This window comes from Cervus elaphus, chromosome X (genome assembly GCF_910594005.1).
Source record: "Cervus elaphus chromosome X, mCerEla1.1, whole genome shotgun sequence".
In the NCBI taxonomy this organism is placed as follows: domain Eukaryota; kingdom Metazoa; phylum Chordata; class Mammalia; order Artiodactyla; family Cervidae; genus Cervus; species Cervus elaphus.
In genome coordinates this window covers 97,277,822-97,299,816 of record NC_057848.1, presented here as the reverse complement: position 1 = coordinate 97,299,816, position 21,995 = coordinate 97,277,822, and the positions used below count along the sequence as shown (strand labels likewise).

Below are 21,995 nucleotides of genomic sequence, written 5' to 3'. Positions count from 1 at the left end.
CACTGAATTAGAACTTTTAGCTAATATCCATACTGGAGTAAATTTAATTCCTAGACGAAGTGACAGATGTCTTCTAGTTTTACTCTGTTTTGTGGATACAGTCTAATTTACTTGTTACAATGTTGTGTGCACCTGATTCAAGGGAGTCTTAGGATATAGCCAGATGACCATTAAGCAATCAGGAAACACATATTCTTCTATTAGAATAATCTTTGTATAGATGAGGGAGGGGGAGGAGAGGAAAAGGGGAGAGATAATTATTTAGAGTACTGGTTATAAGCAGAGCACATAGGGAACTATTGGTACTCTGTGATACACATATTTTAAAGGATGGCTTATGTTTAGAAATAAAATATATCAAAGCAATATAGTATTGTAAAAAAAAATCTTGACAACATAAAGCATTTCTAATTCCACTGACAGTAATTATACTCTCTATGCACATTCTACAATTATTGAAGCATGATAATGAGATTGTCTATAACTGAATAAAAAGTTTTGATGATTTTTGTTTTAAAGTGACCATATTTATTGATTGTGCTATATAATATTTTAATAAAGTATAACTAAAGAAAATTAATTAAACTGAAATTGGCATGATTTTCCTCTTTCAATATAAATGTTTTGTGAAATACTTACAACAATGACCAGAAAATTATATCATATCTATTAATTTTGCTATATATTTGCAAAAACGCTCTAAGGTAAATTAGAGACATAATTATTTTAAACTCATAAGATTAAATGAAAAATCCATTTCAGAAGCATTTTTGGAATTATATTATTGATTATAGAGGTAAATAGCTAATTTGCACATGAATTTTAAAAGAAAAAATATTTTAAATGATTTAAAGACATATGTTAGAAATTATATATGTACTATGCATTAACTATACTTTAAAAATCATGTGATTGAGCAGCTTATTGATTTTTAAATTGCATGATCATCATACCAACAAAAATCTTTTCAGTGGTTCAGAAGTAGAAATGTATAAAATTCATGTTAGTTATTTATTAGAGTAAAATAGCTGCTTATGTAATGCTTTTCTGCTCTTCTTTTGGATGTTTTGTAAGAAAATTACTCAGTTAAATCTTTTACTTATAGTTATGATGCCCAACAATAGAGAAGACCTTATTGTTGAACAGGATACTGGACCAACTATCAAAAAATTCCAAAGGGAAAATAAAGGTAAAATAATTTTTGCTTATTTAATGTACATATAAAGATTGGACACTAACTCACTTAACATCCTATTGCTGTATATTGTATACACATTTCCCTCAGTCAGAATAGATCTATATTGACTTTGGATAAATTATTTTTGTAGTAAAAAATAATATTTACCTGAATTTTATTTGATATTACAAATAACATATTAACCCAAAGTTTCTTGGTGCCTGTGGTTGGAAGTTTTACCCTAAGCCCTTTATATTATGCCTGATTAGAGACATCTGATTCTAGTTTTATTATGTTTGTACTTTGCTGACTATATTTAAATTAATCACCATTTTATGGTTATGTTTGAAAAACTTGAGTTGCTATCATACAAGAGAGATGTTCTCCTCAACATGCAAAAGTGGTTTTAAAGTATATGCTGATTTGGACATTTCAAATGAAATTTTAGCAAGCTACTCCAGTCAGGTATTTACCTAGAATGATGATAGATATGACATCAGTCTGGCTTATAATCAACTGACAAATGTGTAATTTCTGGACAGCATCCAACTTTTTCTTAGGATATCTGTTTGAAGAAGGTAGGGAGAATAAGAATTTCAGTCACACTTCCTTGATATGAAAACTGAGTACAACTTTGTTTAAAAGACTTAAGGTAAGAGTAAAGGAAAATATATTGGCATATGTTATAGGCTATACATTATGATTGTCATCATGAATTTATTAACTCTAAGCTAAAGAACATAAGCTAACAGATAGCTTGTCAGATCACCAGATGGTCTGATTGTACTTCACTATTAGGATGCATTTTTCTGTCTTTAATAAAGATGCTCATAATATGTAGGAAATAAATAAAAAAAAAAAAAAAACCTCTCCATGAACAACTGAGGAGTTGATAGAGAATTTTCTTTTACTTTTTCTCTAAACTTAACTTGCTTTCTAATTACCTAGATGAGCATTTTAGTTAGAATTTGAAATAGTCTAGGATTTTAGTTTCATTGATCCATGTTTGGTTTCCTTGACATGTTTTGTCATTTCGTATCCAAAGACTATACTCTCTGGGGCCCAAGTTGTAAATGCTTGATTTCAGAAAAGTTTTCAGAGTGGGAGAAGTCAAGTAGAGCATATTAAACTACCCAAACACTTACAGAGGTAATGGAACTGTAGTTAAAGATGAAACTTCATTCATAACTCAGCAACAATTTGTTCCTGAAACCTCTTTCCCAGCAAGTCACGACAGTTTGAAGGACAGCTTGGTAGTAAAACAGATTTTCTAGGAAAATCTCAAGCTGTACAAGATACACATGGTTCCATCAGAACTGCAAACCCCATAAGTCACAGTGGCATTTAGGACTGGCTTGTGTGCTGCAATGCTCAAGGACACGCTGCTATATCTTATGAAGGATCAGCTGGAGTGCTAGTACAGATGTACAGTAACTGAATTTCATAAAAATACACAGTGGTATGCACTGGCATTTTTGAGTCTCTTGCTGTGGAATGGCACAGTTACGCTCATTTGAAATAGGTTGGTCACACATCCTGATGAGGATATTAATAGACAGGAGTGACATATTAAAATGCATTTCTTCAGTTATAAGGGAAAGCTTTCTCTTTTTCTGATTTATTCATTTCTTGATTTATTTGGTTTAGGGTCATTGTTTATTTTATTTTATTTTTTGTTTCTTAAATTTTTATTTCTCTATTTTTAAATTAATTTATTTATCTTAATTGAAGGCTAATTACTTTACAATATTGTAGTGGCTTTTGCCATAAAGTGACATGAATTAGCCATGAGTGTACATGTGTTACCCATCCTGAACCGCTCCCCCCCCCCCCCCGCACCTCCTTCCCCATTCCTTCCCTCAGGGTCATCCCAGTACACTGGTCCTGAGCACCCTGTCTCATGCATCGAATCTAGACTGGTGATCTATTTCACATCTGGTAATATACATATTTCAGTGCTATTCTCTCAAATCATTCCACCCTCGCCTTCTCCCACAGAGTCCAAAAGACTGTTCTTTACATCTGTGTCTTTTTTGCTGTCTTGCATATAGGGTCATGGTTACCATCTTTCTAAATTCCATATATATGCGTTAATATACTGTATTGGTGTTTTTCTCTCTGACTTACTCCACTCTGTATAAGAGGCTCCAGTTTCATCCACCTCATTAGAACTGCTTCAAATGAATTATTTTTAATAGCTGAGTAATATGCCATTGTGTATATGTATTACAACTTTCTTATACACTTGTTTGCTGATGGACATCTAGGTTGTTTCCATGACCTAACTATTGTAAACAGTGCTGTGATGAACATTGGGGTACACGTGTCTCTTTCAATTCTGGTTTCCTTGGTGAGTATGCCCAGCAGTGGGATTGCTGGATCATATGGCAGTTCTATTCTCAGTTTTTTAAGGAGTATCCAAACTTTTCTCAATAGTGGCTGTACTAGTTTGCATTCCCACCAATGGTATAAGAGGGTTCCCTTTTCTCTACACCCTCTCCAGCATTTATTGTTTGTAGACATTTTGATAGCAGCCCTTCTGACTGGCGTGGGATGGTACTTTGTTGTGGTTTTCATTTGCATTTCTCTGATAATGAGTGATATTGAGCATCTATTCATTTGTTTGTTAGCCATCTGTAGTCTTCTTTGGGGAAATATCTGTTGAGGTTTTGGACCATTTTTTCATTGGGTCATTTATTTTTCTGGAATTGAGTTGCATGAGCTGCTTGCATGTATTTGAGATTAATTCTTTGTCAGTTGCTTCATTTGATATTATTTTCTCCCATTCTCAAGGCTGTCTTTTCATCTTCCTTATAGTTTCCTTCATTGTGCCAAAGCTTTTAAGTTTAATTGGGCCCCATGTGCTCATTTTTGCTTTTATTTCCATTACTCTGTGAGGAGGGCCATAGAGGATCCTGCTGTGTTGCTAGTCTTACATTTAGATCTTTAATCAATTTTAAGTTTATTTTTGTGTATGGTGTTAGAAAGTATTCTAGTTTCATTCTTTTACAAGTGGCTGACCGGTTTTCCCAACACCACTTGTTAAAGAGATTGTCTTTTCTCCATTGTATATTCTTGCCTCCTTTGTCGAAGACAAGGTGTCCATAGGTGTGTGGATTTACCTCTGGGCTTTCTATTTTGTTCTATTGATCTATATTTCTGTCTTTGTGCCAGTACCATACTGTCCCGGTGACTGTAGATTTGTAGTATAGTATGAAGTCAGGCATACTGATCCCTTCAGTTTCATTCATTTTTCTCAAGATTGCTTTGGCTATTCAAGGATTTTAGTAGTTCCATACAAATTGTGAAATTATTTGTTCAAGTTCTCTGAAAAATACATTGGTATCTTGACAGGAATTGCATTGAATCTATAGATTGCTTTAGGTAGTATACTCATTTTCACTATATTGTTTCTTCCGATCCATTAACAAGGTATATTTCTCCATCTATTTGTGTCATCTTTGATTTCTTTCATCAGTGGTTTATAGTTTTCTATATATATGCCTTTTGTTTCTTTAGGTAGATTTATTCCTAAGTATTTTTTTTTTCTTTTCATTGCAATGGTGAATGGAATTGTTTCCTTAATTTTTCTTTCTGTCTTCTCATTGTTAGTATACAGGAATGCAAGGCATTTCTGTGTGTAATTTTATATCCTGCAACTTTACTACATTCATTGATTAGCTCTAGTGATTTTCTGGTAGAGTCTTTAGGATTTTCTATGTAGAGGATCATGTCATCTGCAAACAGTGAGAGTTTTGCTTCTTCTTTTCAAACCTGGTTTCCTTTTATTTCTTTTTCTTCTCTGATTGCTGTGGCTAAAACTTCCAAAACTATGTTGAATAGTAGTGATGAGAGTGGCACCCTTGTCTTGTTCCTGACTTTAGGGGAAATGCTTTCAGTTTTTCACCATTGAGGATAATGTTTGCTGTGGGTTTACCATATAAGCCTTTTACTATGTTGAGGTATGTTCCTTCTATGCATTCTTTCTGGAGGTTGTTTTTTTTTTTTTTAATCATAAATGATCGTATTTTGTCAAAGGCTTCTCTGCCTCCATTGAGATAATAATATGGTTTTTATCTCTCAATTTGTTAATGTGGTGCATCACATTGATTGATTTGCAAATATTGAAGAATCCTTGCATCTCTGGGATAAAGCCCCCTTGGTCATGATGTATGATGTTTTTAATATGTTGTTGGATTATGTTTGCTAGAATTTTGGTGATGATTTTTTCATCTATGTTCATCAGTGATATTGGCCTGCAGTTTTCTTTTTTTGTGGCTTTTTTGTCTGGTTTTGGTATTAGGGAGATGGTGCCCTCATAGAAGGTGTTTGGAAGTTTACCTTCCTCTCCAGTTTTCTGGAAGATTTTGAGTAGGATAGATATTAGCTCTTCTCTAAATTTTTGGTAGAGTTCCCCTATGAAGCATCTGATCCTGGGATTTTGTTTAGTGGAAGATTTCTGATTACAGTTTTGATTTCCGTGCTTGTGATGTGTCTGGGAATATTTTCTATTTCTTTCTGGTTCAGTTTTGAAAGGTTATACATTGCTAAGAATTTGTCCATTTCTTCCAAGTTATCTATTTTATTGACATATAGTTGCTGATAGTAGTTTCTTATGATCCTTTGTACTTCTGTCTTGTCTGTTGTGATTTCTCCATGTGCATTTCTAATTTTGTTGATTTGATTATTATCCCTTTTTCTCTTGATAAGTCTGGATAATGGTTTATCTATTTTATTTATCTTCTCAAAGTACAGCTTTTAGCTTTCTTGATTTTTACTATGGCCTCCTTTGTTTCCTTTGGATTTATTTCTGCCCTAATTTTTATGACTTATTTCCTTGTAATAACCCTGGGGTTCTTCAATTCTTCTTTTTCTAGTTGCTTCCTGTGTAGAGTTAGGTTCTTCATTTAATTTTTCTCTTGTTTCTTGAGGTAACCCTGTATTGTTATGAACCTTCCCCTTAGCACGGCTTTTACTGAATCCCATAAGTTTTGGGTTGCCGTGTTTTCATTTTCATTTGTTTCTCTGCATATTTTGATTTATTTTTGGATTTCTTCCATTATTTGCTGGTTTTTTAGAAGCATGTTGTTTAGCCTCCATACGTTTGTATTTTTAATTGTTTTTTTTTTTTCCCCGTGAAGTGGAAGTGAAAGTGAAGTCACTCAGTCGTGTCTGACTCTTTTCGACCCCATGGGACTGTAGCCGACCAGGCTCCTCAGTCCATGGGATTTTCCAGGCAAGAGTACTGGAGTGGGTTGCCATTTCCTTCTCCAGGGGATCTTCCCAACCCAGGGATTGAACTCGGGTCTCCCACATTGCAGGCAGACACTTTACCATCTGAACCACCAGGGAAGCCCCTGTCCTTTAGTTGGCATCTAATCTTACCACACTGTGATCAGGAAAGAGGCTTGAAAATATTTCAATTTTTTGAACTTACCAAGGCTAGATTTATGGCCCAGGATGTGATCTATCTTGGAGAAGGTTTTCTTTGCACTTGAGAAAAAAGGTGAAATTCATTGTTTTGGGGTGAAATGTCCTATAGATATCAATTATGTCTAACTAGTCCATTGTATCATTTAAAATTCGTATTTCCTTGCTAATTTTCTGTTTAGTTGATCTCTCCATAGTTGTGAGTAGGCTCTTAAAGTCTCCAACTATTATTGTGTTACTGCTAATTCCCCTTTTCATACTTGTTAGCATTGCCTTACATAGTGCAGTGCTCCTATATTGGGTGCATATATATTTATAATTATTATATCTTCTTCTTGGATCAATCATTTGGTCATTATGTAGTGTCCTTCTTTGTTTCTTTTCATGGCCTTTATTTCAAAGTCTATTTTATATGATATGAGTATTGCTACTCCTGCTTTCTTTTGGTCTATATTTGCATGAAATATCTTTTTCCAGCCCTTCACTTTCATTCTGTATATGTCCCTTGTTTTGAGGTGGTTCTCTTGTAGGCAGCATATATAGGGGTCTTGTTTTTGTATCCATTCAGCCAGTCTTTGTCTTTTGTTTGGGGCATTCAACCCATTTACATTTAAGGTAATTATTGATAAGTATGATCCCTTTGCCATTCACTTTGTTGTTTTCGGTTTGAGTTTATAAACCTTTTATGTGTTTGCTGTCCAGAAAAGATCCTTTAGCATTTGTTGAAGAGCTGGATTTGTGGTGCTGAATTCTCTCAGCTTTTGTTTGTCTGTAAAGCTTTTGATTTCTCCTTCATCTTTGAGTGAGATCTTTCTGGGTACAGTAATCTGGGTTGTAGGTGTTTCTCTTTCATCACTTTCAGTATGTCCTGCCATTCCCTTCTGGGCTCACAAATTTCTATTGAAAGTTCAGCTGTTATCCTTATGGGAATCCCCTTGTGTGTTATTTGTTGCCTTTCCCTTGCTGCTTTTTATATTTGCTCTTTGTGTTTGATCTTCTTTAATTTGATTAATATGTGTCTTGAGGTGTTTCACCTTGGGTTTATCCTGTTTGGGACTCTCTGGGTTTCTTGAACTTAGGTGGCTATTTCCTTCCCCATTTTAGGGAAGATTTCAACATTGTATCCTCAAGTATTTTCTCATGGAGTTTCTTTTTGTCTTTTTCTTCTGGGACTCCTATGATTCAAATGTTGGTGCATTTAACATTGTCCCAGAGGTCTCTGAGTTGTCCTCATTTCCTTTAATTCTTTTTTCCTTTCTGCTTCATTTATTTCCACCATTCTATCTTCCACCTCACTCATCCTCTCTTCTGCCTCAGTTATTCCACTGTTGGTTCCCTCCAGAGTGCTTTTGATCTCAATTATTGTATTGTTCATTATTGATCGACTCTTTTTTTATTTCTTCTGTGTGCTTGTTAAGCATTTCTTGAATATTCTCAGTCCTTGTGTCTAGCCTCTTTATCTGTACCTCCATTTTGTTTTTAAAATTTTGGATCATCTCTACTATCATTATTCTGCATTATTTTTAAGGTAGACTCCCTATGTCCTCCTCTTTTGTTAGGTTTGGTGGACATTTATCATGTTCTTTTACCTGCTGAATATTTCTCTGCCTTTTCATTTTGTTTAGATTGGTGTGTTTGGAGTGGCCTTTCTGTGTTCTGGAATTTTGTAGTTCTTCTTATTGTGGAGGTTCCTCCGTAAGGGTGGGGTTGGACTAGTGGCTTGTCAAGGTTTCCTGGTTAGGGAAGCTTGCATCAGTGTTCTGGTGGGTTGAGCTGGATCTCTTCTCTCTGGATTGCAATGAAGTGTCCAGTAGTGAGTTTTGAGGTGTCTGTGGGTTTGCTGTGACTTTTGGCTGCCTGTATTTTAATGATAAGGCTTATGTTTCTGTGTTGTTGGAGAATTAGCTTGGTATGTCTTGCTCTGAAACTTGTTAGCTCTTAGGTAGAGCTTGGTTTCGGTATAGTTATGGAGGCTTTTGGATGAGTACTTGTCGATTAATGTTCCCTGGAGTCAGGAGTTTTCTGGTTTTCTCAAGTTTTGGATTTAAATCTCCTGCATCTGGCCTTCAGTCTTATTCTTACAGTAGCCTCAAGACTTCTCCATCAATACCACACTGATGATAAAACATATAGGTTAATGCTTAAAAGATTCTTGACAGTGAGGGACACCCAGAGATGGTAACAGAGTTACATATAGAAGAGAAGAGGGAGGAATGAGGTAGAGATGGCAAGAAGGAGAAGAAAGGGAGTCAAAAGGAGAGGGACAAATCTAGCCAGTAGTCAGTTCCCTAAGTGTTCTCCACAAACTGGAACACCCAAAGAGATTCACAGAGTTAGGCAGAGAAGAGGAGTTGGAGTGAGAAGACAGAGGTGACCTGGGGGAGAAAAAGGAGAGTCAAAAGGGGAGAGAGCAGTCAAGCCAGTAATCACAGCCCTAAGTTAAAATGGGTACTGAAGATTAGATTCTTAAAGGTACAAAATTGATAACAAATACCAAAAAAAACAAAGATTAAAAATCTAGAGTAGAGTTTAGACTATCAAAAAATACAATATTAAAAAAGTCACAAAAATTTATATATACACACACACACACACACACACATATGAAATTAGGTTTAAAAATAGGGTATTTTTTTGCAAGGTAATAGTAAGTTATAAAAATGAAAGTTAAAGGAGTACTAAAGAAGTTAAAATTTTAAAAATATTTAGAAATTAAAAAGTGATAATAGTAAAATATTTCTAGGAATTTCTCTGGAGCTTTTGAGGGCAATGTGGAGTCAGTTCAGTTTCAGATGGTTCCGTATACCAGCTTATAGTTCTTCTCAAGGTCTATTGGCCCCTTCCAATGTTCAGTTCAGTTCAGTTCAGTCGCTCAGTCATGTCCGACTCTTTGCGACCCCATGAATCACAGCATGTCAGGCCTCCCTGTCCATCACAAACTCCCGGAGTTTACTCAAACTCATGCCCATCGAGTCAGTGATGCCATACAGCCATCTCATCCTCTGTCATCCCCTTCTCCTGCTGCCCCCAATCCCTCCCAGCATCAGGGTCTTTTCCAATGAGTCAACTCTTTGCATGAGGTGGCCAAAGTATTGGAGTTTCAGCTTCAGCATCAGTTCTTCCAATGAACACCCAGGACTTATCTCCTTCAGGATGGACTGGTTGGATCTCCTTGCAGTCCAAGGGACTCTCAAGAGTCTTCTCCAACACCACAGTTCAAAAGCATCAATTCTTTGGCGCTCAGCTTTGTTCACAGTCCAACTCTCACATCCATACATGACCACTGGAAAAACCATAGCCTTGACCAGACGGACCTTTGTTGGCAAAGTAATGTCTCTGCTTTTTAATATACTGTCTAGGTTGGTCCTAACTTTCCTTCCAAGGAGTAAGCATCTTTTAATTTCATGGCTGCAATCACCATCTGCAGTGCTTTTGGAGCCCCCCCAAAATAAAGTCTGACACTGTTTCCACAGCTTCCCCATCTATTTCCCATGAAGTAATGGGACCAGATGCCTTGATCTTAGTTTTCTGAATGTTGAGCTTTAAGCCAACTTTTTCACTCTCCTCTTTCACTTTCATCAAGAGGCTCTTTAGTTCCTCTTCACTCTCTGCCATAAGGGTGGTGTCATCTGCATATCTGAGGTTATTGATATTTCTCCCGGCAATCTTAATTCCAGCTTGTGCTTCTTCCAACCCAGTGTTTCACATGATGTACTCTGCATAGAAGTTAAATAAGCAGGGTGACAATATACAACATTGACATACTCCTTTTCCTCTTTGGAACCAGTCTGTTGTTCCATGTCCAGTTCTAACTGTTGCTTCCTGACCTGCATAGAGGTTTCTCAAGAGGCAGGTCAGGTGGTCTGGTATTCCCATCTCCTTCAGAATTTTCCACAGTTTATTGTGATCCACATGGTCGAAGGCTTTGGCGTAGTCAATAAAGCAGAAATAGATGTTTTTCTGGAACTCTCTTGCTTTTTCGATGATCCAGCAGATATTGACAATTTGATCTTGGTTCCTCTGCCTTCTCTAAAGCCAGCTTGAACATCTGGAAGTTCTCGGTTCGTATATTGCTGAAGCCTGGCTTGGAGAATTTTGAGTATTACTTTACTAGCATGTGAGATAAGTGCAATTGTGCGGTAGTTTGAGCATTCTTTGGGATTGCCTTTCTTAGGGATTGGAATGAAAACTGACCTTTTCCAGTCCTGTGGCCACTGCTGAGTTTTCCAGATTTCCTGGCATATTGAGTGCAGCACTTTCATAGCATCATCTTTCAGGATTTTAAATAGCTCAGCTGGAATTCCTTCCAATGTAGTCAGTGGTAACTACAAGGTTTTAATCTGTTGCACTTTTCAGTACCAAAGCGGTTCCCTCTTCTTTGTGTAATTCAGCTTCCTTGGTTTGCAAGTTTCTTCAGTGTCTAATTTCTGCTCTGACACAAGGGGGAGAAGTTGTTCACTTATTTAGGCTCACTTGTTCAATTGTGCTTTGGGGAGGGAGGGACACTGCAAACAAATATCACTGGCATGTGCGGGGAGTGCTCACAGTGCCTGGACCACACTGGGTTTGACCCTGATCATGGCATGTATGCTTTCCTGGTCTACACTGCTCAGATTCCCAGTTTCTCCCCAGGGGAACTGTCCAAAGCAGGCCCAGGGTTGCATGCACTTCCCAGGTCTAAGCCACTCAGGTTCGGGTTCTCAGGTACTCTACAAAGTCACTGATTCTCTTGGGCCTTCTTTTTGTGCCCTTCCCAGGACCAAGCAGCTCAGATGACCAGGTGCTTGGCAAGCACACTCTCCCAGGTGTATGGTGCGTCTTATCACCTCCCTGGTCCCAGCTGCTCGGTTTCCTGGTTGCACCATGAGAGCGCCATCTCAGGTGTGCCATGTGTCTCCCCTGGGGAGCTGATCTCAGGCTGTGACCCTCCTGGTGGATATCCACCATCCAGAATCCCAGGAAGACTTAGTTAGCAACTTGGAGCCTGCTCACAATTTGGTGGAGGATGCCATATCTGGGGCCAAGATTGTCCCTTGCCTTCCAGCTCTGGCTGTTGCCCCCCTTGCCTCTCTTCCTCTGGTGGGGAGATGGGCGGGTCCACAGCCAGCTAGCTCTCCTGTGGTATTTTCTCAGTCCTTTTTTCCATGAGTGGACCAGGCTGTGCCTTAGGTTAGAGCTCTTCACGGGAAAGTTCTCTCTCTCTCTTTTTTTCTCTCTCTGACTATTCCACAGTTTGGGTTGCTATCTCACATTAACTCCCTCAGATTGTCATCAGGGCATTCAGGCCCCATCCTTACCCTAAGCATTCAAACTGCACCTCTGTGTTCAGCCCCTGCTCTCTTCTGGTGGCTGTGAGCATCTGGGCTACTTCTCCACTGGGAATTGCGATTAGGCGCATATTCTGTTGTTGTTGTTGTTGTTTTTCCTCCCAGTTATGTTGCCCTGAGATTCCAAAACTCCCCACAGACCCACCAGTGAGAGGGTTTACTGGTGTTTGGAAATTTCTCCTCATTCATGACTCCCTCCCTGGGGCCTGGTCTACATCCCTAACTCTTTTGTCTCCCATTTTGTCTTTTATATTTTGTCCTACCTCCTTTCAAAGAGAATGGGTTGCCTTTCTGGTGTCCTCCGTCAGTGTTCAGAAGTTGTTTTGTGGAATTTTCTCAACATTCAAATGGTCTTTTTTAATGAATTTGTGGGGGACAAAGAGTTATCCCCATCCTATTCCTCTGTCATCTTAGGACTGCCCCTCAGGGTCATTAAAAAGCTTCCTTTTAAATGAGATTTTTTACATCAAGTTCTACCAGCTGCATTTGTGGTATTATGATAAAATATATTTTCCTGAAATAGATTTTAGTTCTTAAAAGGGAATGCAGTTTAAAGTAGAAGTCTCAACATTCATTAAGTTTGACAAGTAGGCAGTTTATACAACTGTGGCAAACATATGTTTTCACATCTGTTTTGAGTAATATCATCATGATTTTATTGAGTAATATCATTCATGGTTTTGGAAATTAGAAAATGCCAGCTTTGCTGTTATGTCTAAATTTTCCGAAAATGAAATATTAGAATATGCTTCATGTAGCCCACCTCTTGCTCTATCTTGTAAAATTAGGTGACAGACAGTGTGATATATATCTCAAGTGATAATCTGCATTTTGCCTTGAGTTTTCATATGCAGACATTTTATAGTCTATATTATCTAGGCTTTCCTGGCAGTGATGTCCCTTTATATTGTGTCCAATATGAATTATCAAAATTGATATTTTTGTTTTGACTCAAGTATTAATATTTTTACTAAACTTTGATTTTACTTTTCCACATATATTCAAACAAATTGACTAAATCAATTGCATGTTATGACATTGTGTTACATAATTTATTAGCAATCAGTTTTGGGATTCTCTGGAGTAGAGACTTTGGGACTATCCACTCTACTTTAACCATGTGGAAGCAAAGGCACAAAGAAAGGCCCTCTGACCTTGGCAGCCATTGGTCTCTTAAAATGCTAGCAGGAATATAGGGGCTTTTTGATAGTTTGTATTTGGCATTGACTGTATCTATTGAAAACTTTATATGTAAAAGAAGTGCCAATGATCAAACTTTGGAATGCTATCTAAATATTGGAACAATAAATTTATCATCAGCCCCAATACTTGAGTCAACTAAAACATTACATTTTAAGTCAGTCCACGGGCTACAGATGCAAAGATAATGGTTTGAACATCCTTAAGAATCTTAAGAACATAAAGTATATTTAATCTAAGTTAAAGATGAAAGTGAAATTGTTAGTCGCTCAGTCATTTCCAACTCTTTGCAACCCCATGTGTGGTAGCCCACAAGGCTCCTCTGTACATGGAATTCTCTAGGAAAGAATCCTGGAGTAGGTAGCCATTCCCTTCTCCAGGGAATCTTCCTGGCCCAGGGATCGAACCCAGGTCTCCTGCACTGCAGGCGGATTCTTTACCACTGAGCCACCAGGGAAGCCCAAAACAAGATACTATCATATCAAGCCCGAAATAAAGATACTATCATAGCATCAGTGCATGTCCTAAACCCTCTGCTAATCTGAAATTAGCCTATCTGTGTAAAAATAAATGAAAATAAAGGTGCTATCTTTTTTTTTTTTTTTTACAAATATGCTAATTTAAGTTTGGAGTTTCTCTGGTGGCTCAGACGGTAAAGAATCTGCCTGCAATGTGGGAAACCTGGGTTCAGTTCCTGGGTTGGGAAGATCCCCTGGAGAAGGAAATGACTATCCATTTAGAAGTGTTTGGACTATGTATATGTATATATATTCAGTTCCAAAGTGGTGTCCAATTCTTTGTGACCCTATGGATTGCAGGCCACCAGGCTCCTCTGTCCATATGGATTCTCCAGGAAACAATATTGGAGTAGGTTGATGTGCCCTCTTCCAATGAATCTTCCCATCCCATGGATCGAACTTGTGATATCCTTCATTGCAGGTGGATTCTTTACCCTGAGCCTCGGGGAAAGCTTGGGGGTATATACTGACACTATAATGTAAATATTTTCTCTTTCCTTAATTTTTCTTTTTTCTGTTTTCACATTGTTAGTGTATAGGAATACAAGGGATGTCTGTGTGTTAATTGTGTATCCTGCATCTTTACCATATTCATTGATTATCTCTAGCAATTTTCTGGTGGAGTATTTAGGGTTTTCTATGTAGAGGATCATGTCATCTGCAAACAGTGAGAGTTTTGCTTCTTCGTTTTCAATCTGGATTCCTTTTACTTTTCTTCTTTTATTGCTGTGGCTAAATATTCCAGAACTATGCTGAATAGTAGTGGTGAGAGTGGGCACCCTTGTCTTGTTCCCAATTTTAGGGAAAATGCTTTCAGTTTTTCACCATTGAGGATAATGTTTGCTGTGGGTTTATCATATATGACTTTCATTATGTTGAAATATGTTCCTTCTATGTCTGCTTTCTGGAGTTTTTTTTTTTTTTTTTTTTTTTTTTGCTTTTTTATTATCATAAATGGATGTTGAATTCTGTCAAAGCCTTTCTCTGCATCTATTGACATAATTATATCATTTTAGGTTTCAATTTGTTAATATGATGCATCACATTGATTGATTTGCGAATATTGAAGAATCCTTGCATCCCTGGGATAGAGCCCACTTGGTCATGATGTATGATGTTTTTAATATGTTGTTGGATGCTGTTTGCTACAAATTTGTTGAGAATTTTTGCATCTATGTTCATCAATTATACTGTCCTGTTTTCTTTTTCTTTCTTTCTTTCTTTCTTTTTTTTTTTTTTTGTGGCATGTTTGTCTGGTTTTGGTCTTAGGGTGATGGTGGCCTCATAGAATGAATTTGGAAGTTTACCTTCCTCTCCAATTTTCTGGAAGAATTTGAGTAGGATAGGTGTTAGCTCTTCTCTAAATTTTTTGGTAGAATTCCCTGTGAAGCCATCTGGTCCTGGGATTTTGTTTAGTGGAAGATTTCTGATTACAGTTTTTATTTCTGTGCTTGTGATAAGTCTGTGAAGATTTTCTATTTCCTCCTGGTTCAGGTTTGGAAGGTTATACTTTGCAAATAATTTGTTCATTTCTTCCAAGTTGTCCATTTTATTGACATATAGTTGCTGATAGTAGTCTCTTATGATTCTTTATATTTCTGTGTTGTCTGTTGTGATATCTCCATTTGCATTTCTAATTTTGTTGATTTGATTCTTCTCCATTTTTCTCTTGATGAGTCTGGACAATGGTTTTTCCATTTTATTTATCTTCTCAAAGAACCAGCTTTTAGCTTTGTTGATTTTTGCTATGGTCTCCTTTGTTTCTTTTGGCTTTATGTCTGTCCTAATTTTTATGATTTCTTTCCTTCTACTAACCTTTGGTTTCTTCATTTCTTCTTTTTCTAGATGCTTCAGGTGTAGAGTTAGATTTTTTATTTAATTTTTCTCTTGTTTCTCGAGGGCAGCTTGTATTGGTATGTACCTTCCCCCAGCACTGCTTTTACTGATTCCCAGATAATTTGTGTATTCGTGCTTTAATTTTCATTTGTTTCTATGCATTTTGATTTCTTTTGTGGTTTCTTGGTTATTCAGAAGTGTGTTGTTTATCCTCCATATGTTTGTATTTTTAATAGTCTTTTTCCCCTGTAGTTGACATCTAATCTTACCACACTATGATCAGAAAAGAGGCTTGAAATTATTTTATTTTATTTTTTTAAATTTACCAAGGCTAAATTTATGGCCCAGGATGTGATCTATCTTGGAGAAGGTTTTCTGTGCACTTGAGAAAAAGGTGAAATTCATTGTGGAGTGAAATGTCCTATAGATGTCAATTAGGTCTAACTGGTCCATTATATCATTTAAAGTTTTTGTTTCCTTGCTAATTTTCTGTTCAGTTAATCTATCCATTGTTGTGAGTGGGGTCTTTCTTAAAGTCTCTCACTATTATTGTGTTACTGTTAATTTCCCCTTTCATACTTGTTAGCATTTGCCTTACATAGTGCAGTGCTCTTATGTTGGGTGCATATATATTTATAATTGTTACATCTTCTTCTTGGATTGATCTTTGATCATTATGTAGTGTCCTTTTTTGTCTCTTTTCATGACCTTTATTTCAAAATCTATTTTGTCTGATATGAGTATTGCTACTCCTGCTTTCCTTTGGTCTCTATTTGCATGGACTAACTTTTTCCAGCCCTTCATTTTCACTCTGTGTTTTTCCCTTGTTTTGAGGTGGGTATCTTCTCGATAGCATATATAGGAGTCTCGTTTTAGTATTCCATTCAGCCAGTCTTTGTCTTTTGTTTGGGGCATTCAACCCATTTACATTTAAGGTAATTATTGATAAGTATGACCCCATTGCCATTTACTTTGTTGTTTTGAGTTCGAGTTTATAAACCTTTTCTGTGTTTGCTGTCTGGAGAAGATCCTTAAGCATTTGTTGAAGAGCTGGTTTGGTGGTGCTGAATTATCTCAGTGTTTGCTTTTCTGTAAAGCCTTTGCTTTCTCCTTCATCTTTGAATGAAATCCTCGCTGAGCATAGTAATCTGGATTGTAGGTTTTTCTATTTCTTCACTTTAAGTATGTCCTGCCATTCCGTTCTGGTCTGAAGAGTTTCTATTGAAAGATCAGCTGCTATCCTTATTTGAATCCCCTTGTGTGTTATTTGTTGCCTTTCCCTTGCTGCTTTTTATATTTGCTCTTTGTGTTTGATCTTCTTTAATTTGATTAATATGTGTCTTGGGGTTTTTCGCCTTGGGTTTATCCTGTTTGGAACTCTCTGGGTTTCTTCGACTTGTGTGGCTATTTCCTCCCCATTTTAGGGACGTTTTCAACTATTATCTCCTCAAGTATTTTCTCATGGCCTTTCTTTCTGTCTCTTTCTTCTGGGACTCCTATGATTCAAATGTTGGTGCATTTAACATTGTCCCAGAGGTCTCTGAGGTTGTCCTCATTTCTTTTAATTCTTTTTTCCCCCTCTGCTTAAATATTTCCACCATTCTATTTTCCACCTCACTTATCCCCTCTTCTGCCTCAGTTATTCTACTGTTGGTTCCCTCCAGAGTCCTTTTGATCTCAATTATTGAATTATTCATTATTGATTAACCTTTTTGATTTCTTCTAGGTCCTTCCTAATATTTGTTTCCTCTTCTCAATCCTTGTTTCCAAACTTTTAATCTGTAACTTCATTTTGTTTTCAAGATTTTGGATCATTTTTACTATCATTATTCTGAATTCTTTTCAGGTAGACTCCTTATGTCCTCCTTTTATGTTTGGTTTGGTGGGCATTTATCACATTCCTTTACCTGCTGAATATTTCTCTGCCTTTTTATTTTGTTTAGGTTGATGTGTTTGGGTTTGCCTTTCTGTATGCTGGAAGTTTCTGGTTCATTCAATTATGGAGGTTCCTCCATATGGGTGGGGTTGGACTAGTGGCTTGTCAAGGTTTCCTGGTTAGGGAAGCTTGCATCAGTGTTCTGGTGGGTTGAGCTGGATCTCTTCTCTCTGGATTGCAATGAAGTGTCCAGTAGTGAGTTTTGATGTGTCTGTGGGTTATGTTCCTGTGTTGTTGGAGAATTATTGTGGTTTTGCTCTGAAACTTGTTGGCTCTTAGGTGGAGCTTGGTTTCACTGTAGGTATGGAGGCTTTTGGATGAGCTCTTGTTGATTAATGTTCCCTGGAGTCAGGAGATTTTTGGTGTTCTCAAGTTTTGGATTTAAACCTCCTGCCTCTGGCTTTCAGTCTTATTTTTACAGTAGCCTGAAAACTTCTCCATCCATACAACACTGGTCATAAAACATATATATTAATAGTGAAAAGATTCTAGACAGTGAGGGACACTCAGAGAGGTTCACAGAGTTACATGGAGAAAAGAGGAGGGAGGAGAGAGAGAGAGGTGGCCAGGAGGAGAAAAGGGAGAATCAAAAAGGGGGCGAGCAATTTAGCCAGAAATCAATTCTCTATGTGCTCTCCACAGTCTGGAACACTCATATTCTCTCAGGGAATTACACAGTGAAGAGAAGAGGGAGGAAGGTGATAGAAGTGACCAGGAGACAAGTGGGAATCAAAAGGAGAGAGAGAGATCTAGCCAGTAGTCAGTTCCCTAAGTGTACTCCACAGCCTGGAACATTCAAAGAGATTCACATAGTTAGGTAGAGAAGAGACGGGGGAGGGAGAAGATAGAGATGAGCTGGAGGAGAAAAAGGAGTGTCAAAAGGGGAGAGCAATCAAGCCAGTAAGCACACTCCTAAGTAAAAATGGGTACTGAAGATTGGATTCTTAAAGGTACAAAATTGATAACAAATACCAAAAAGCAAAGATTAAAAATCTACAGTAGAGGTTAGACTCTCAAAAATGCTATTAAATAAACAAAACAATATCACAAGAATTATAAAAAATATGTATATGAAGTTCACTTTGAAGATTGCGTCTTTTGTGCAAAGTAATAGTATGTTATAAAAATGAAAATTAAAGGAGTAGTAAAGAACTTAAAATTAAAAAAAAAAAATATTTAAAAATGATAATAGCAAAATGTATCTAGGGATACTTCTGGAGCTGTTGAGGACTTTGTGGGGTCAGTTCAGTTTCATATAATTCCTTGTTCCAGCTTATCCTTCTTCTCATGGACTATAGGCTCCTTCCAATGTAGTCAGTGCTAACTACAGGGTTTTAATCTGTTGCACCTGTCACTTCCAAAGCAGTTTCCTCTTCTTTGTTTATTTTGGCTTTCTCTGTCCGCTAGTCTCTTCAATGTCTAATTTCCGCCCTGACACAAGGGAGTGAAGGTGGTTACTTATTTAGGCTCACTTGTTTAGTTGTGCTGTGGGGAGGGAGGAACACTGCAAACAAATACCACTGGCGTGTGTGGGGAGTGCTCGCAGTGTCTGGGCCACACTGGGTTTGACCCTGCTCTCAGCGTGTGTGTTTTCCCAGTCTACACTGCTCAGGCTCCAGGTTGCTCTGCAGGGGAACTGTCTAATGGGGGCCATGGGTTGTGTGCACTTTCCAAGTCTAAGGCGCTCAGCTTCAGGTTCTCTGGTACTCCACAAAGGCACAGACTCTTTTGAGTCTGTGTTTTGTGCCTTTCCCAGGTCCAAGCAGCTCAGGTGACCATGTGCTTGGTGAGTGCACTGTCCCAGGTGTGTGGTGCGTCTTATCACCTCTCTGGTCCCAGCTGCTTGGTTTCCTGGTTGCATCTCCAGAGCACCATCTCACATGTGCTGTGTGTCTCCTCTGGGGAGCTGATCTCTGACTGCAACCATCCTGGTGGATGTCAACCGTCCAGGATCCCAGGAAGACTCGGATAGCAACTGCGAGCCTGCTCACAATTTGGTGGAGGATGCTATCTCTGGGGTTGAGACTGCCCCTTGCCTTCTGGCTCTGGCTGCCCCCCACCTGCCTCTCTGCCTCCAGCGGGGGAAGGGGCCAGCTCGCAGCTAGTTTGCTGTCCTCTGGTATTCACTCAGTCCTTTGTTCTGTGAGCAGACCAGGCAGTGCCTTAGGTTAGAGCTTTTCATGGGAAAGTTCTCTCTCTCTCTTTTATTTTCTCTCTCTCTCTCTCTCTGGCTGTCCCACAGTTTGGATTGCTAGCTCATGTTAGCTCCCTTAGATTGTCCTCAGGGCATTCAGGCCCCGTCCTTACCATAAGCACGCAGCCTGCGCCTCCCTGTTCAGCCCCTGCTCCCTGCAGGTGGACGTGAGCGTCTGGGCTGCTTCTCCACTTGGAGTTGCTGTTAGGCCTGTATCTGTGGGTTTTTTCTTTTTTTCCTCCTGGCTATGTTGCCCTCTGATATTCTGAAACTCCCCACAGGCCCGCAGGTGAGGTGGTTTCCTGGGGTTTGGAAACTTCTCCTCTTCACGATTCCCTCCCTGAGATGGGTCTCCCTCCCTAACTTTTTTTTCTCTGTTTTTATCTTTTGTATTTTGTCCTACCTCCTTTAGAAGAGAATGGGCTGCCTTTCTGGGTTCCTGGTGACCTCCGCCAGCATTCAGAAATTGTTTTGTGGAATGTGCTCAGCGTTCAAATGATCTTTTGATGAATTTGTGGGGGCAAAAGTTATTTCCCTGTCCTATTCCTCTGCCATCTTAGCAGAAATCCAAAGTCTTTTTTTGGAAGTGTTTGGAAATGATCGTGACCCTGGCTAAAAATGGATAATATATCTGATGAATATTATATTTTTTGAATAAGAGAGACTACTATATTTGACCAACTAAAATACAAACATCATTACAAATAAACTTTACAATGACATTAAGACACATAAAAGAAAGTAAGTAATATAATTTTGTGCATTTTATCCTCAGTTCAGTTCAGTTGCTCAGTTGTGTCTGACTCTTTGCAACCCCATGGAATACAGCATGCCAGGCTTCCCTGTCCATCTCCAGCTCCTGGAGCTTGCTCAAGCTCAAGTCCATCAAGTCAGTGATGCCATCCAACCATTTCATCTTCTGTCTCCCCTTCTCCTCTTGCCTTCAATCTTCCCCAGCATCAGGATCTTTTCCAATGAATCAGTTCTTCACATCAGGTGGCCAAAATATTGGTGCTTCAAATTCAGCATCAGTCCTCTGATGAATATTCAGGATGAATTTCATTTAGGATTGACTGGTTTGATCTTGTGGTCCAAGGGACTCTCAAGAGTATTCTCCAACACCACAGTTCAAAAGCATCAATACTTCTGCACTCAGCTTTCTTTATAGTCCAACTCTCACATCCACACATCACTACTGGATTTTATCCTAGTGATTCAAAATAGAAATTAGAGAAAAAAGGGACATATCTTACTGGAACTTTTCTCTGAATTACTTTCATTTTTAAGCTTTTTATTTAGAAATAATTGTAGACAGAGGAGCTTGCCAGGCTACAGTCCATAAGGTCGCAAAAACTGAACACAATTGAGTATGCACGTGTTAATATAGACTCAAAATAAGTTGCAAGAAGAGTACATGCAGATCTTTTGTACTCTTCAACCACTTTCCCCTGATGGCTTAATCTTACATAATTATAACCTAATGTGGAAATCAGAAATTTTACATAGGTATGTCCACAGACTTTAATAAAAATGTCACCAATATTACATGAATTCATTGGTGTGTATGTCTGCATGTATCCTTCTTCTTTTTCTTCTTCTTTTTTTTTTTTTTTAATGGTACAAATGGCCTTTATTGTTTGCAATCGGAAGTGAAAGAGGGGATACTGCAGAGGCATCTCCTGGGTCAGCTCCACAGAATCATTTGCCACCCTCAAAAAGCTCTCCTGCTATAATTTTATTGACTCCCTCCCCATTCTATTATCCCTAACCCCTCAAACCACAGTTTTCCATGTTTATAATTCCATCATCCCAAGAATGTTCTAAAATTGGAATGATATAGTATATGCCATTTTGAGAATGACTTTTTTTCTTCAGTTAGCAAAATTTCCTTGATACTAATTCAGGGTATTGATTGTGTCAGTAGTTTCTATGTTTTGTTTTGTTTTATTACTGTGTAGTACCCCATGGTATGCATCTACCAGAATTTGTTAGCAGTTATCTATTTTACAAAATCTCACTGTTTCTAGTAGTCTGTTATTAATAAAGCTTCTAGGAAAACTTATGTATAGGTTTTTATGTATATAACTTCATTTCTCTGGGACAAATGCTTAAAAGCTGGGTCATGGGGTAAGTGTATGTATAGTTTTATAACAAAATACCAAACTATCTCCCAGACTGGCCAGATCATATTTATATTCCCACTAGCAATATATGATTGGTCCAAGATCTCCACATCTTCATCAGCATTGTGTGTTGTCCTTTTGTAAAAACAAATTAGCTCTGCTCAGAGGTGTGTGTAGCAATATCTCATTGCATTTTTTTTGCTCTTATATTGGTATTATTCATTTTTATTGGATTATAGTGTTGTACACTGTTG

At 37.9% G+C, this 21,995-nt stretch overlaps 1 protein-coding gene across 1 annotated transcript in view; it reads left to right on the top strand.

Annotated features, from left to right (window-relative positions):
- The window catches only part of DACH2 (dachshund family transcription factor 2), a 798,949-nt gene that overhangs the window by 639,924 nt on the left and 137,030 nt on the right, over nucleotides 1–21,995 (top strand). Inside the window, exon 8 of the mRNA XM_043897104.1 lies at nucleotides 1,106–1,189. Within this exon, the coding sequence (XP_043753039.1) occupies nucleotides 1,106–1,189 (84 nt within the window). The remainder of the gene's footprint in view (nucleotides 1–1,105; nucleotides 1,190–21,995) is intronic.